Here is a 16,389-nt window from a genome sequence, read left to right as displayed (position 1 = left end):
GCAGTGGTCTAAGCCACTTAGATCACTCAAAAAAAGGAACCCACTAAAGTCACTTCCAGCTCTAGGCTTCCCTGATTCTGTGCCCAACCTAGAATACTTCTCCAGGCATGGTGCACCATGGTGCTTGTTAGAAATGCAAATTCCAGGCCCTGTTGCAGACATTCTAAACCAGTATCTCAGAGTGGGGCCAGGGATTCTGTGGTTTAGCATAACCTTTGGGTGATTTTCTGAAGTTGGATGAGTATCGTCTCAGAATCTTCTTTACTGAGAAACTTCAAGCCAGATGCCCACTTTCAAGAATTCCAGTAATGGAGCTGTGTGGTGAATGGTGCCTGGGGGGATCACATGTCGTCTTAGTTCCCTGTGACGTGTGGGCTGGCTGGAAGCCGGGCATTTGGAGGGATTGTTCAGGACCTCTACATGATCGGCTCAGTTAATTAAGAAGAGGGTGATGCTGAGAGTGAGAGGAGAGTCCTGGCTGTGGCAATTCCAGCGATAATGCATTGGGCTAAGTTGTAGCCCCAGTTTTTATATTATTTTGACTTTAAATCAGAGTTGCACCTCCATCCCATATTTGCAGTCCCAACTGGAGATTGCAGGACCTTGGAGGGTCACCTTCAGCTACATTTATCTTTTTTAACTTGAATTCAGCTAAGTCTCATAAAGGAAACTCTGAGAGGTCTTTGAAATAGACTACTGGGCAGTGAAAATCCATCAACAATGTTTGCTGTTTTCCCCAAATTCAAGATACTACAGCAAGTAACCACTAGGGATAGCTAAAGAGAGGAGTAAGTAAATAGACACGTTCACCATCACCTCTCCCTGCCTTTCCACTCCCATGTCTCTATTTAACTATTTATCTCCAGGATGTTTCCCCGTGTGATCAACCCACACAAATATATAAAATGCATCATTTCTAAAATGAACTTCTTTGATCTTCTATAGAGCATATTCCTGTTTAGTTACTTCTTCACCATCAGTAAAACAATTAGTTTCCAGTTTTTTTCTCACGATGAAAACTTTGGGGTGTTAGCTAACTCAGCAGCAACAGCTCTCAGCGACTTTTATAAGAATCATGTCATTCATGCCTTTGACGAAGAACCTGTTCTGCCTGCAGTTTGTCTACTCTATCAGATCTGAGCATCTCCGCCCAGCCTCCAAGCTATTTGCTAACTCTGCACCCCACGTTTCATTGAGGGAATTCTCCATATTTCTTTTCATGCCAGGAAATCAATGCACCATTCTCACCCCTCCACTTGCTTCCTCCCATCTCCAGAGAGTCGCTCATGCCATCCTCCCCATGCCTCCAACAGCACGCTTCACCCGTGCGACATATTCTTCCTTCTTGCCTTCCACTTGGCCTCATCTCTTGCTCAGAACTCATATGAAGCCTTCGCTCCAGATGCCTTCTGTCCTCCGATGCACTGCTACCGCTGTATTCCCGTTCTTACATGCATGTTGCTTTACAGATATTCCCAAGCGATTTTTATACAGAGGTTCTCATCTGGAGAGTTTACTGCTGAAGACCAGATGCAGAAAATTTTCCATTTTTTTTTGTTTGTTTATTAACACTACACTTGGGGGGTCAGCCCAGAGTGCTGAGGTTGATAGAATGTTCAGCATGAAGTGGGCACTCACGACATGTTATTTACTGATTACAAAAGGTTGCCTGATCCCCTGAAGACGACTAGAAGAGAAAGAGCAGTTAGAAGGGCTCCTAGGTGATGCATATTTTAAGGAGTTCGAATGAGACCCAGTTAGAAACCTTCCTCCAGTTCTCATATGTGTCATGCGAGCAGTAAAAGCCAACATAGGAAGAAATGGGGCTAACCGTGGCTTTTTGGATTGTTGCACACTTCTATTCTGCCCTGAATGCTTGCTTGGTTTGCATTAGGATTTCCTTCCTTACTGGAAAACATGGACTTTCTTCCTTTCTTTGGAAGAAGGGGGACCAGTTGGAAATCTGAGGCTCCGAGATTCAAATGCAGTGGGCTTGGCTCTGTGGTGCGTTTCTTGACAAGTCCTGAAAAGACTATTGAATTCTGCCTGTGCTTTTCTGCAGTCTTTGGATGTGTTTCAGCTGCAGTATTTGGCTGGATAGAGTAATCAAAATAGGTTTTTTTCCCCTTCTCCCTCAGCAATGTTATGTTACTATTTCATCCTTACAGTTAAGATGGAATATTTTACAACCATGCAAATGCTTTTGAGTGCAATAGTTCTTTCAATAGCTGAACAACCAATCTTTAAAAATTACAGGTAAACTGGTCAAAATATAAACTGCTTATGCTGTCCTAATTAAAAAAAAAAACTGGCAGACATTTGGTGAGCTTGCTAGAGGATACCAAGTTACATTGAAAATCTTTGCTGTTAATATTAAATATAAGCATTTTGGTGAGACTTTTAGTTAATAGGGAAACATTTTTTCTCTTCTCTTTCATATGATTAAAATGCTCTATCTAGTAATCTCTGCAGAGTCACTAGCATTTGCATGTGGGGTGGGCTGGGGGTTTTGATTTTTTGTGTATCAGGCTTTTGTTCTCCAGGAAACTTCAAAGGGCTGCTGGCCTTTGAGCCTGCTCCATATCTAAAATTCTAGCTTTAATTATCAGATTAGCCTGCATTTTTTTTTCTTTGTGATTAAGGAGAGAAGTGTGTTTATTATTCTGCAAAATGCTTGAGATGGTAGGATCCCACATGTCTAATTTTGTTCTAGAAATGAGAGCTGATCAAATTATAGACTCTTTCAAGCCAAGAGGGAGGGAGATGAATAAATCAGGGAAACAGAGGCACTGCATGGCGCCATATAAATGGGCATTCGTGTGCTGCACTTTGCTAAACGGCACTGGCATTGTGCCTTTCAGGGTCCCTTCAAGTCATGAACAAAACGAGAAAGATTATGGAACACGGGGGGGCCACCTTCACCAATGCCTTTGTGACGACCCCCATGTGCTGCCCGTCGAGGTCATCCATGCTCACCGGGAAGTATGTGCACAATCACAACGTCTACACCAACAACGAGAACTGCTCTTCACCCTCGTGGCAGGCAATGCATGAGCCTCGAACTTTTGCTGTGTATCTTAACAACACTGGCTACAGAACAGGTAAGGGACGACACTTCTAGCCCCATTAACCTTTGATCATACGTCTTAGACACAGGAAAATGCTTTGTGTAATGAAATGCATCAAGTTCCAATGAGTCCCTAAGGGAAGCAGTCTAGCATTTCTCTTGTCTGTCAGTATTTTTCCCATTGCTTACTTTTTATTCTGAACAATGTATCCGTGAAAGATCCCACGGAGAAAAAACTCAGAACAATTCCAGTGGACACAATATCGAAGTATTGTTCTCATCAGAGCACCTGGCAGTTGGAATCTTCCAGGATAACTCGGAATAGAAGAACTTTTGTTCCATTTACCTGCTTACCTCAACTTCCCAAATCGCTAAGGATCCTGGCACAACTTGAGGCTTGTCTTAGATGTTGGTAAATTCCTGCTCGTCATTTCAATGAAAAATATTCTCAAACAGCTTAGTACCTACCCGGGGGTCTGGGGCATAGTAGATGATTAAAATTGTTTATTGAATTAATGAATAACTTAATGAATAAACTGATGATATACCTTATTGATTTATTTATTCATATATAATTAATATGATTTTTTATTTTTATTTATTATGGGTACATAATAGTTGTATATCTTTATAAGGTACATGTGATGTCTTGGTACTGACATACAGTGTAAATTAACCAAATCAGGGTAATTGAGGTATCCACCAAGCATTTAACATTTTTTTTGTGTTAGGAACATTCCAATTCTACTCTTTTAGTTATTTTAAAGTATACTCTAACTTATTGTTATAGGTATATAGTGATTATAGTCACTTTGTTGTGCTATCAAATATTGCTCATTCTCTCTATCTAACTATATTTTTGTACGCATTAACCATCCCGACTTTATCTCCCCTCCCAGCTACCCTTCCCAGCCTCTGGTAACCATCATCCTACTTTCTGTCTCCATGAGATCAATTATTTCTAGTATTTAGCTCCCACATAGGAGTGGGAACATGTGAGATTTGTCTTTCTGTGCTTGGCTTCTTTCACTTAACATACTTTTCTCTAGTTCCATCCACATTGCTTCAGATGGCAGGATTTCGTTCTTTTTCCTGACCATATAATATTCCATTATGTATATGTACCACAATTTCTTCATCCATTCATTTGTGGGTGGGCACTTAGGTTGATTCCATATCTTGGCTATTGTGAATAGTGCTGCAATAAACATGAGAGTGTAGATATCTTTTCATCATACTGAATTCCCATCCTTTGGGTTTATACCCAACAGTGGGATTGCCAGGTCATATGGTAGTTCTTTTTTTAGGTCTTTGAGGAACCTCCATACTATTTTCCATAGTGGTTACACTATAATTCATAGGATTTTTGAAAGTTCCTTTAACTTAAGTCATGGTCAATTTTAGGTCTCACATGTTCACTTCTATCTTCCAGAAGAGGAAGGCATCCTAACTGCTACACCTACTATCATCGTTTAACCTACACAGGGCAAGAAGAAGTTTTGGTTAGCTGGTCTTTTGACAATCGGGGACCTCTTTCAAGAGGGGCTGGGAACATCATGCCAGTCTTTCTGAGAAAAAAAGCACGTCTCCTTCCAGTAATGTTGCCCCCAAGACCCTATCTCCCAGCCCGCAGATGCTGTCCTTGGGTTTTCAGAGCACTTTGCTGACAGAAGGGCTGCAGTGCAAAAATAGGTCTGTGTTTTTCAGCACCACCTAGACTTGCTCATAAAAACTAAAGATATTATTAAAGCTTGTTGGAAATGATTTCAGGCCTATGAATTCTCTATTTTGAAGATTTAAAAGGAAAGGATTTCAGATAAATATTCTCTTAAATCTCTTTTAAAAATGAAATTAACCTTTCCCACTGGACTTAGGAAGCATGCGGCCATTTGCTTTATTTCAGAGCATGCTGCGGGCACTTACTACTTTTTATTTATGGATGGAAGTATTGATCGTGCATATGATAGGAACATCACTCACAGGCATCTCAAGATCTCTACTCATAGAAGAAGTTCATCCCGTGAATCTCAAGGGTGTTTGCTTGTGTTTAGGAAAAAAACTAGGTTACAGAGAGGTTAGAAAGTGCCTTATCCTGAGTGTGTTTTCCCACATTAGTTATTTAAATTTATAGCACCTTTCATCCGAGGACTCTAAAGCAATTTGCAAATCCATCAAACATCCCTGTAGGCTTCATGGACGGCAAATGCACTTGGCTCTGTTTCATAAAGGCAGGGATTTCAAATATCATTTGACCAGCTCAGAAACAGAATCAGAAACAGTTCCCTAGTGCCTGGTTCCTGATTTAACCACCAAATTGTGTTTTGCTCGTGGGAAGTGTGTGGAATCAGTGCCTTTCAACTGTCAGGCTCCCTATAATTTAACCCCTAGCAGCAGACATCGACAGGAAGGGTTGGGGCACTCACGTATCCAGAGTGATATAGATGGTGTCGTCATAAGAAATAGAGATCCAAGCTGAGACAGCCCACCCTTGGGTTAGAGCAGGCAACTAAGGTTTGCTAATTTGTTTCAGGACCAAATCAGGAAAGTCAAGAAGGAAGGGAATTCGCTTTTGTTGTTGTCTCCCTAATCCTTTTTTTTTTTTTTTTTTTTTTTTTGAGACAAGAGTCTCTCTTTATTGCCCAGGCTAGAATGAATGCTGTGGCATCAGCCTACCTCACAGCAACCTCAAACTCCTGGGCTCAAGCAATCCTCCTGCCTCAGCCTCCCGAGTAGCTGGGACTACAGGCATGCGCCACCATGCCCGGCTAATTTTTTCTATATATATTAGTTGGCCAATTAATTTCTTTCTATTTATAGTAGAGACGGGGTCTTGCTCTTGCTCAGGCTGGTTTTGGACTCCTGACCTGGAGCAATCCGCCCGCCTCGGCCTCCCAGAGTGCTAGGATTACAGGCGTGAGCCACCGCACCCGGCCAACCCCCTAATTCTTATGTCAAACCTTGAAGGAAAGGATTCACCCATGTTACCACTGAAGAAGCCAAGGCTCGGGAGGGCTGTGAAATGTCACAAGCTAGTCAGTGGTGGAACGAACTCAGCACATCTGACTCTGGTCTTTCCTCTTTCCATTATGCTATTTACTGACATGTGATTCTACCCTGCCTCAGTGCAAAATGCCTTAGAGAGACACCTACCACACGGAACAGTAAGGACCCTGGCAAACAGAAGCAAAGCATAGAAGTAGTGAAAGTCAGGGCAAAGGTTGGCATCCAGGCTGCTTGCCTTGGAGTTGCAGGGGGAGGTTGCTACCTTGGAAGCAAGCATCTAGATGAGAAAAGCAAGAATGGGGACACCACCATTGCAAAGTTCGCTGGGTCACCAGGATAAAAGCAAATCAGGTGCCTCCAAGAAGCACAGTGTATTCTGTTACTTGTCTCAGTGACACTGTGCTGCATCCACCCTAAGGTGGATTAAAGGAGCTTGACTAAAACTCAGAGATAATTTAGTTCAATTTCCTTATTTTTAGAGGAGTAAACTTACACCCACGAGATTAAGGTGACTGCTGAAGTGACAGACCTGACATTCTAATGGGAAGAGCAGGCACCAGGACCTTGGTCCTCAAGGCTCTGTCCAGTGTTTTGCCCTTACCTGAAGAGTGAGGTTAGAGTGAAACGAGACCCAACGCCATAAGGCTTACCTGAAGAGCACTGTTGGCGAGCCTGCTTCAGTCAGGTGTCTTCTCCTGGAAACCACGTCTGATTCGAAAGCCAACCTTCTTCCCAGGGGTTTAGACACTTAGGTAATAACGGAATTTAGAGAGAGTCATTCTCCCAAATAAAAGAAATTTTTCAAGGGGAATAAGGATTTTCCCAAATGCTTAGGAATAGAAAAAGGATAATATGCCCTCATGAAAGTAAATTTTTTGGTGTGCCTATGAGCAAATCAGAAAGATTAAAAATTGGAAGATTAAAATAGCAGTGATAACTATGTAATTTAAACTTATCTTTGATGGGAAAACATTAAAGTATTCCAGACAATTATATGGAAAGATGTCTTTGTGGCAATGGTGACTGATCCAACCACGGACGATGATGACCCATTTGAAAATAGGCAAATAAGCATGTGAGTGACAGGCATCTTAAGAAATTAAGAGAATTGGTGAGTAGGTATTAAACCAATGTAATTATTTATAAGATGGTAATCTAGTGGGAAAAAGCTAGTAGGGAAAAAGCTGATATATAATACTTTATTGTTTTCCTAGTAATGAATTCATTATTTGGAACATTTAGCTGAGAACCTAAGGAAAATAATGAAGAAAACAAAAATATGTATTATACATAAAAATCCATCTAGAAAAAAAGCATAAAGCAGCAGTAAGATTTACAAAGAACGACTCAAAGAAGACAAATTACTACGAGGCTTATTCTGGGAGGTGTCCAGCATCCATGGATTTAAATGAATCGAATTGATCCAATATTATATTTACCGTTGTATGACATGATTTTTCTTTTACAGAACTGAGGCATAGTTTTGGACCGGCTAAAGCCTAAATTTTTCTGACTTTACTCATGGAAAATATGAGTCTACAAGAGCTTAAATGTTCAAGAAGGGGAAAATACAGTAACATGTCTACTGCACTTTATGTTCTGACAAGTGAAGTGGGAATGATATTGGGTTATCTATCATAAAAATGAATATATTCTGCCTGAAATTTGCTCCAAAAAAATTAGTTTAAATTTCTTATGAGGGTATAGACATTAATATAAAACCTGGCATAAGTTTTAAGGTAAAAGTTATCATCTACAGTTGGGAGTTAGCATCAGGTATTGGAGAAAACCCTGAACTAGGCCTGAGGGGAGCTGGAGTCACATTCTACTCCGCCCTTGATTTGTTTTACCAACTGGGCCAGGCCAGTTTTCCAACCTGTATAATGCAGAGAGTGTCCTACAATGCTGCCTAACTTTTCTTGCCTGTCCAGAATTACCGTGCATTGTAACTTTACTATGCTCACGCCAATTATTATACTGATTCATATAAAAATTACAGCGCTTAAATTATAATAGTAACACAAGATACATAAAAATCACATATGGATTAAATTTTAGTCACCAATTCTACTTCGTATCACTAAGGAGGAAGGGGTAATATTTAACAGAGATCTACAGTAAATCTTTTTGTAAAGAACTCTTGTAATAAATCAATTTAGACAAATTTACCTATTTTTTAATTTCATGTCTTTTTACATTACAAAATTTATGTTACTTATAGCAAGGATTTTTATTCTTCAATATGGGATGTTTTTAAATGTAGAGTTCACAAAGTAAGATAAACCAATCTTATTTTTATGGATTATGGTATTATAGATTCTTGATAAGTACATAAATATGAGATAGAGCATACATTTATTGAACCACAGTGTTCTTAGAACTACACTAGACACTGGGATAGGAAGAAACATAAAGTAAAATTCCTGTCTTCACTAGACTTACACTCTAGTTGGGGAAAACAGACTCCTGTATACAAACTGACATAAATTATCATTTTTAACTTGGTTCAAAATTATGTGTATTTTTAGTTACTACCATGTAAATCTGCCACCCCAAGTCTATCAAGTACATGGAGTAAAATCTCAATTAATATATCATCAGATAATAGTAAATAAAATTTGATTTCATCTCAGCAACAGATCTTTTGTATGGTCATTATCGCTGATTAAAAATCAATGCCTTTGCTTCAGGATAGTTCCAGGAAATTTTTCTAAAGATTATGTAACAGGTGGTCCAGGACAGAAGTAGTAGCATGGCCTCCAGCCAACAATAATTACAATCAGGACTTTCTGATCTTTCTGTCACCCAACCCCCACCACCTTCTTAAACAGCTGCGGAGGGGAGTGTTTCATGCTACCCGAAAGAAGCAAATGACAGAAAGAAGACTGTGTAAGGGGCGTGTGGGTGATGTACTCAGAGAGGAGTGGTTGAGTTGAATCGCCAATGCCAAAGGAAAGAAAAGCTTGAAACTATACCTAGCCTATACACAGACATAATGGCAGTAGGGGCAAGAAAATGGAATTCACCGTAGGGAGGGGGAGAGAGATTTAATACATCTGGAGGGAAATAATTAGAAGCCCAGATAATCAATTGCAGAGCGCTGCCAAAAAGCATCATGTTGAAAGAGGCCAGGGGTGATTACAAATGAGTCTCAATGTCACCAGGCAACAGAAAAGGCCAGAGTAACTTGAGCTGACAACGCTGGGTGCTGCATTATGACGCACGGGGTCCCGGCCTGTCTTGGAACAAGCGTGATGGGTGAGGACACATCTGGAATACTGAGTACATTCTTTACACGCCATTAACACAAAGACACTGAAAACCTGGAGGGAGTTCTGAGGCAAAAAAAACAAGGACTATTAAGAGACTTGAAGGAATAGTTTACAAGGGGAGGATTAAGGCAAAGGGTAATAGCCACGGCAATGGGTAGAAAACAGTGCGAAATAACCTAACAAGTAAAACAATTAGGGAAGGACAGAAATGACTTGACATGGAGAAGAATAAAAAAAAAAAAACTAAAAGTAGCAGAAAAAACTTTAAAACTAATTAAGCAGGAAAATGTGAGCCAAATGGAGAATTTGTTGCTACAAAATAAGTCACTGGGGAAGAAAGTATGCAACCTCTCAAGAGATGTGTTCAAATGCACAAGTGTGGAACTCTATAGAGTAAGATTTCCTTACACTGCAGAATGGTAAATTATTTAAAATCCAAAGACGGAGTCAAAAGGATGATGAAAATGGTGGTGCTAATAATGATACTAGTAGCAGCAGCACTAAAGAAGCCCTTGTTGTGGGCCAGGCACTGTATTAAGCACTTTAATGTGTATTAACTCATTTAATCCTCGCAACAGTCCTATAGCCATTGTCATCGTCACCCTCAGGGCTTTACAGAGAGAATTGGAGGAGAGAGAGGGTAAATAGCTTGCCTGTGAACAGACCGCTAGCAAGTAACCGAGCCAGGATTTGAACCCAGGCAGGCTGGCTCTAGGGTTTATATTCTAAACTGCTATGCTCTGTTTTTAAACGAAAGGAGAGAAAGTGGGATAAACCCCCAGAAATGAAGAGGAAGCCAGATAGTGCTAGGCTCAAGGTTGTTAAGTGCAAGCCTCCTGGAAACAGTCCCCTTCCGAGAAAACATTGGCGGGGTGTGGCCTTGGTCTGCTGCCCATGGCTTGAAGTCATGTTGCATTTTGTCGGAAAAGGAAAATCATCTTGTGATTCTATGTGGAAAGGTCAGTTGGTCTCTAAAGACGAGGAGCCCTTGTAGAAGAATTCCTACCGCATGTGGTCAGCCTGGAGGGAAACCCTGAGTCATTTGCTATGAGACCCTCTGATGCTTCGCCCTACCCCGATCAACCTGCCCAGAGGCAGAATCCTCAAGCCGTGGGCTGACCGAGCCCTTGATCGATTCATCAACAAATAAACATTTATCCGACACACATACGTTGCCACGTTTCTCAGACTTGAGTCTGGCCTCTTTTCAAAGAAAAATCTAGGAAGAACTTTCAGCTTCAGAAACTCTACAGCTCTATGCTATGAAAATATTTGGAAGATCAAATTAGCTTTTAAAAATGATAATTCAAGTAAAAACGCCAACCTTTAAAAGTTTAAAACTTGTAGAATCGCCAGCATACATTGGGTCCATGGGCCCCAGTTCAAGAAACAAAAATTGTGGAGTCCGGTACCATGTGGGAGGACGGAGAGAGGGCTGCAGAGGTGAGGAGGAGGCAACGCTTGCAGTCACAAAGCTCCTGGTCTACGCGGGTGGAGTCAGAGGACACCTGGGGTTGCCAAGCCTGGTTGCCAGGGAAGGGGATGAGGCCACTCAGAGGACACAGCCAAGGGGTGAAGTAAATTTGAAAGGAAAACGGTTAATTCCATTTTGGACAATTGTGTTAAGGAGCAAATAAAACATTCACCTGGGGATACTCTACAGGTACAGATGCTCCTCAACTCACGATGGGGTCCTGTCCCGATAAACTCATCGTAAGTCAAAAATGTCATTAAGTCAAAAATGCATTTAATACACCCAAACTCCCAAACATCGTTAACTTAGCCTAGCCTACCTTCAACATCCTCCAGACACTTACATTAGCTCACAGGTAGTCAAAATCACCTAACACAAAGTAGTTGATAATAATGTGATGAATATTTCACAGGATTTATTGAACACTGTATCGAATGCATATTGCGTTTGCGCCATCAAACTGGAAGTTGAACCATCAAAAGTCGGGGTCGTCTGTAGTTATATATCAAAGATGAAAGCAAGCTGAATGGCATACGGACACCAAAATGATGTACATTGGCTAAATTTAAGATTCAAAATTGTTTGCTCTAAGACCAATGCCAGTAAAGTGTCTCAATACTAGAATCTGTTTTTGTTATCCCAAGCCACTCTTCCAGGACCTACTTATTGCTGTAGATAGAATTGGGGACAACCATAAAATGTGCTTGATGAAGCTGGAAAGTGGCTTTGACGTGGCTTTGACGTGGAAGGCTTCTGGCTGCCCACAGAGCATGGTCTCTCCCCAAAACAAAAGGTTCCAGCTTTATAATATCAGAAAGACTAAAACCTGCAGACATGTGTATGTATGTATAGCTGTGTGTGTGTGCATACTCACATACACAGACATACACACACATATACCTGTACATACATATATAAAATAAAGTTTTCTCTAGCCATTCATACTGGAGGGATTATCACACATTTAGGTTTACCCAGAATAGTGCTTGTTTATACCTGCTTTCCTAGTGTAATTATAATAATTACAAATAGCACCCTGTTTCTCTCTCGAAGGGTCCCAGCAATACATTTATGGCTACTCTTCTGATATTTGTAAGGTATTTGACGTCAAGATCTAGCCCCTTTTGTTCCTAGAATGCCAGCCTCCCTTTGTCTCTCCTTATTCCTCTGCTGTTGTCATCTTCAGCAGAGGACCAAATCTGTAGTCACCTGCTCAGACAGAACCAGTCAGCCCTATTGCACCGGGACCTCTCTTGGATGTGACATGCCAAAGTCACAAATATGAAGCCCTTCCAGGGTGCCTTTTTAATGAACAGTGGCATTTTCGTGACACATACTTTTAGTCTACTATAATTGTCTAAAAATTAGTCATCTATGGAATAAGTCTATGTTGACAGAATTATTATCAATAATAGACATACATGTTCATAAAATACACATAACATAAACACGCATGACATAAAATACATGTGATATAAAAATGCCGACCACAGTTCCCTGGTTTGGAAAAATTTGTGCTCTCCGGATATGTGACAACAAAGACAAGCTTTTCAATGGTGTTTTTATAATTCACAACTCTCCATTAGTAAGTTAGAAAACTTTTTTATCACAAGACTGAACTTTCAGTTCTCCAATGCTTGCCCGGTGGTAGCATTCCAAATCTTACACCGGCTAACCTCTCTGATTATAACATCACCTTAACAAAAGGGCATATTCTGGTTTTATTCCAGTAGGACCATAAGAAATAAATGCACCCAGAGTGCCATGATCATCATGGTGATATTATTGAAACATAATCCACGTATTTAGATGCTACTTATATTTGTTCAAAAGAAAAATGTGTGTATTCCATTCTGCCAAAGGATCAGAATCTTCCACTAATGTTATTTTGGCATTTACTGTTACCTAGGTTAACTTTTGTTTTATCATCTCTCTTGCAAGTTGTAATTTCATATTTTTGCATTTATTTATGACTAATTATTTCTCATGAAAAAATAATCCTTTTTTTTCCCATTGCAGCCTTTTTTGGAAAATACCTCAATGAATATAATGGCAGCTACATCCCTCCTGGGTGGCGAGAATGGCTTGGATTAATCAAGAATTCTCGTTTCTATAATTACACTGTTTGTCGCAATGGCATCAAAGAAAAGCATGGATTTGATTATGCAAAGGTAATTTTCAGGCACTTTTACACTGCATCAATTTACTTTGTGCATAATGGGGAAAAGCCATTTTCAATGAGTTAAACTATCCACAAGATTGGCTTTCTATGTTCTCACAATGTTAGCATGAGAAATTTTAAGGTAATTTTAAACTCTAGCCAAGAAAAAGACTCTCAAGGAAACTGCCTTTGTATAGTGATTTCCCCCCTCATTAGGATGAAAGGCAATCAGCCTTCAATGAAAGTATCATCAAGAAAATAATGGATCCTCTGCTCTGTCCTGTGATAATGTTTGTCATTCCCCCCCCACCACCTCCCGGACTTGTCCATGTAATCAAATGTTCATCTTGTACTGTTTTACATTTCTTCTGGGTGAAAGTATATTTCGTCTGTGGCTTCAGATTTAGGCAAGAATAAGAGCAAATGAGTACAATAATTAAAGGTTGGAAAACCACATTCCGTGGTTTTACCCTTGTCTGACCAAGCTTAGTATATGTGACAAGGACACCTGCCCCATAGTATCGAAAGTCCACAAAAGTCTCCAAGGCTATCAATCCTAGGATTTCCAAACCAATTCACAGACACCAAAATGGACATGTCACAAGGCTCTCTGACAAAAGGATCCTAGATTTGACTTCAAAATTCACAAAGGTTTTTTGATGGCTATTTTTAAATTTAAAATTTTTTCAGATCATAAGCAAAGGGGAAAATATCTTTGAATGTAGCCTGCTAATTTGCCTAAAATATCCCCTTCCCTTCCGGCCATACTCATCTCTTTCTCATTTGTCTAAAGTCTAAGCAAAGCAGAGAATCTGCTCTATCTAGCAACCTCTCCTAACAGGCTGGAACACTTGATAGAAACTGGAAAAAGGGAACTTGATTTAATTTTTGGCGCATTGCTGGCTTTATGCTTGGCTTGATTTGAGCCCACGGGACTTCGTGGGAGATAAGGTGTAAGTCCTGCTCTTTCAAACCCTTCAGAAAACAATGAATGCAAATGAATTCATAAACATCGCTAATAGGCTTCCAGACTTATGAAAGTTGAGAGTTGCCAGGGACCTTGGAGGCAAATTTGAGCAACATCCTCATTTTCAAAGATGAGGGAAAATTGTCGTGCAGTGGCTCAGCCCTTCACCCCAGGTCTCATTCCCACTGGTGGATACAATGCTTGCATGCAAATGATGCAGACCACATGCACTGATCGCCACTGCCATCCTTTTCTGTCTGCGGGGATGCTTTTCATGCTCCTTTTCAAGCTATTAACCTTTCCTCCCCTGTTGTCCTAAGGAGAGCAAAGTAATCAAGAGTCCCTCCAAATACTAAATCAGCGTAACTTGCTCATTATCACAGCTGATTAAGTGTCAAGGACAACTGTGTCCGAAAAGAATATATATCTTTTTTTTCAGTGAGGAAAGGGATGAAACAGACACTTCCTTGGAAGGAGAACGGGATAGCCATTGTCCTAACAATGACATGTGACACAGATGTCGTCCCTCTGACACTGCTTTTGCAGCTGTTCTTGTCCTTAAATCCACAACATGTGATTAGCCATGCCTGGAAGCCTTCAACATCGTGAACATTGCCTGGCACTTTCTGAATAAAGTTCGTACTGGAACTTCCAGGCCAGTGATACACACTTAGAGGAAGCAGGTGGTTTAATTTAAGTTTTCATCTTTTCTTTCTTTTTCATTCCGTTTCCTCCCTTCCCCCTTACGGTCTTGCATTACCCAGCCCCCAACCCCGACTGTGGGTTAAGTCATTTTATTAGCGCCGGGCTCTAATCCCAGCAGCTGTACTGCTTTAGTTGTGCAATTAACACAGTCTAATCTGCAGGAAATCAACCGCTCCCCATATTCAAGTGTTTCAAGTAGATTTTTGATCACATGTTACAGCTTTTCCCTGGGCTCCCAGACTGGGGCCATGGCTTTGATTAGTGATTATTGTGTAATTCCCACAGGTGACTTTTTAATTTGAAGAAAAGATCTTTTCTTGCATTTGTACATGTCTGTGTGCCTGTATGTGTGTGTGTGTGTGTGTATGTTCTGCAACTGTAAATTTGAAGTGGGTGTGGGTGTTTCCTGCCCTCGAAGTAATTAAATTTTTTGCCAATGAATTACGCCAACGCAACCTGAGAATGAAATATGTATCCGGTGTTTCATGTGCTCTAGCACTGGTATGGCCAGATTAATCATTGTCTTGGGCAAACACGACTTTTTTCTTTCCTAATTGCTACGTTGTGCATTACTTAAAATACATTTTTTGCATGTTCCCCATCTAGCAACCCCAGACAGTAAGTGGCAGCTGATTTTCTCTCTTACTGGAGCTGTTTTGCTGCCTTGGGAGGAACAGTCTTCCTCCCTGCTTTAGACCTTACCTCAGTCATTCAATGAGTTGCTTCTGAGCAAAGAAAGCAGTTATTCAAATGTGATCTGATGAATGTCACTTTTTGTAATTTTTGTTTTGTGTCAAATGTATGTTTCAGGACTACTTCACAGACTTAATCACTAACGAGAGCATTAATTACTTCAAAATGTCTAAGAGAATGTATCCCCATAGGCCCGTTATGATGGTGATCAGCCACGCGGCGCCCCACGGCCCCGAGGACTCAGCCCCACAGTTTTCAAAACTGTACCCCAACGCGTCCCAACACATGTGAGTAGTAACCTCAGCCGTGCCACCTGCCCAGCACGGCCTCTCTGCCTCCCCTCACCCTTCTCGTCCCCTCTACCCTGTGTCCTTCCACGCTTCGTGGCCAGGAACACCGGCTTCCACGTGGGAGGTTAACTAAAGTACAGACCACGGGGCAGGCAGAGCCACTGCGCCTGGACTAAAGGGCCTTGTCTAGGTGATTCTATTCAGACTCATGTTTGCAGCACTTACAAGAAGCAACATGGGAAGAAAGAGATGTGCTTAGGGCAAATGGGGGCAGTTTTTACCAAGAGTTCCCTTCGGCCCGATCTCATAATACTAATGATCTAGTGGTATGCTTTTCATAGCAGCAGAGTGGAGACCCCCGATCTGGTTACAGAAACCTGGGATTGTTTTCCAGGCAACCCCTGTGGCAGCTTCGCCGCAGATGTGCACTCAGGCTTGCTGCAGAAAGCAGCTTGAGTGGCTTGCCCAAGAGGCCTTTTCAGGTCACAGCTTTAAAATAACCTCGTGTTTCCTTTTGAGAGGCAGGAGTCTTCCAGAGGAGAGGGTGGGGAGGCCCCCGGGAGAGGGCTGATGGCATGGCGGGGACGAGACACACAGCAGAGAGCTGTAGCGTGCCGGCTAGCCAAGGGCGGACAAGTCTGGATGCTTTGGCAGCTAAGAACACAATTTTGTTGTTTCCTCTGTCAACACGGTTTCTTCCCAGCCATTGCAGTCAGCGTGCAGTCTTGTCTGCCACACGGAGCAGCTGCGTTGGCTC

General features: G+C 41.3%; 1 protein-coding gene across 6 annotated transcripts in view; it reads left to right on the top strand.

The window, feature by feature from the left end:
- Positions 1-16,389, top strand: part of SULF1 (sulfatase 1) — a 173,456-nt gene that overhangs the window by 94,212 nt on the left and 62,855 nt on the right. For all 6 annotated transcript variants that reach the window (XM_076005237.1, XM_076005238.1, XM_076005236.1 and 3 more), the window contains 3 exons: positions 2,862-3,101; positions 12,836-12,987; positions 15,460-15,629. In XM_076005237.1, the coding sequence (XP_075861352.1) occupies positions 2,862-3,101; positions 12,836-12,987; positions 15,460-15,629 (562 nt within the window). The remainder of the gene's footprint in view (positions 1-2,861; positions 3,102-12,835; positions 12,988-15,459; positions 15,630-16,389) is intronic.

This window comes from Microcebus murinus, chromosome 7 (assembly GCF_040939455.1).
Source record: "Microcebus murinus isolate Inina chromosome 7, M.murinus_Inina_mat1.0, whole genome shotgun sequence".
Classification (NCBI taxonomy): Eukaryota; Metazoa; Chordata; class Mammalia; order Primates; family Cheirogaleidae; genus Microcebus; species Microcebus murinus.
Note: the sequence above shows the minus strand (reverse complement) of the source record. Positions and strands in the feature narration are given on the sequence as shown.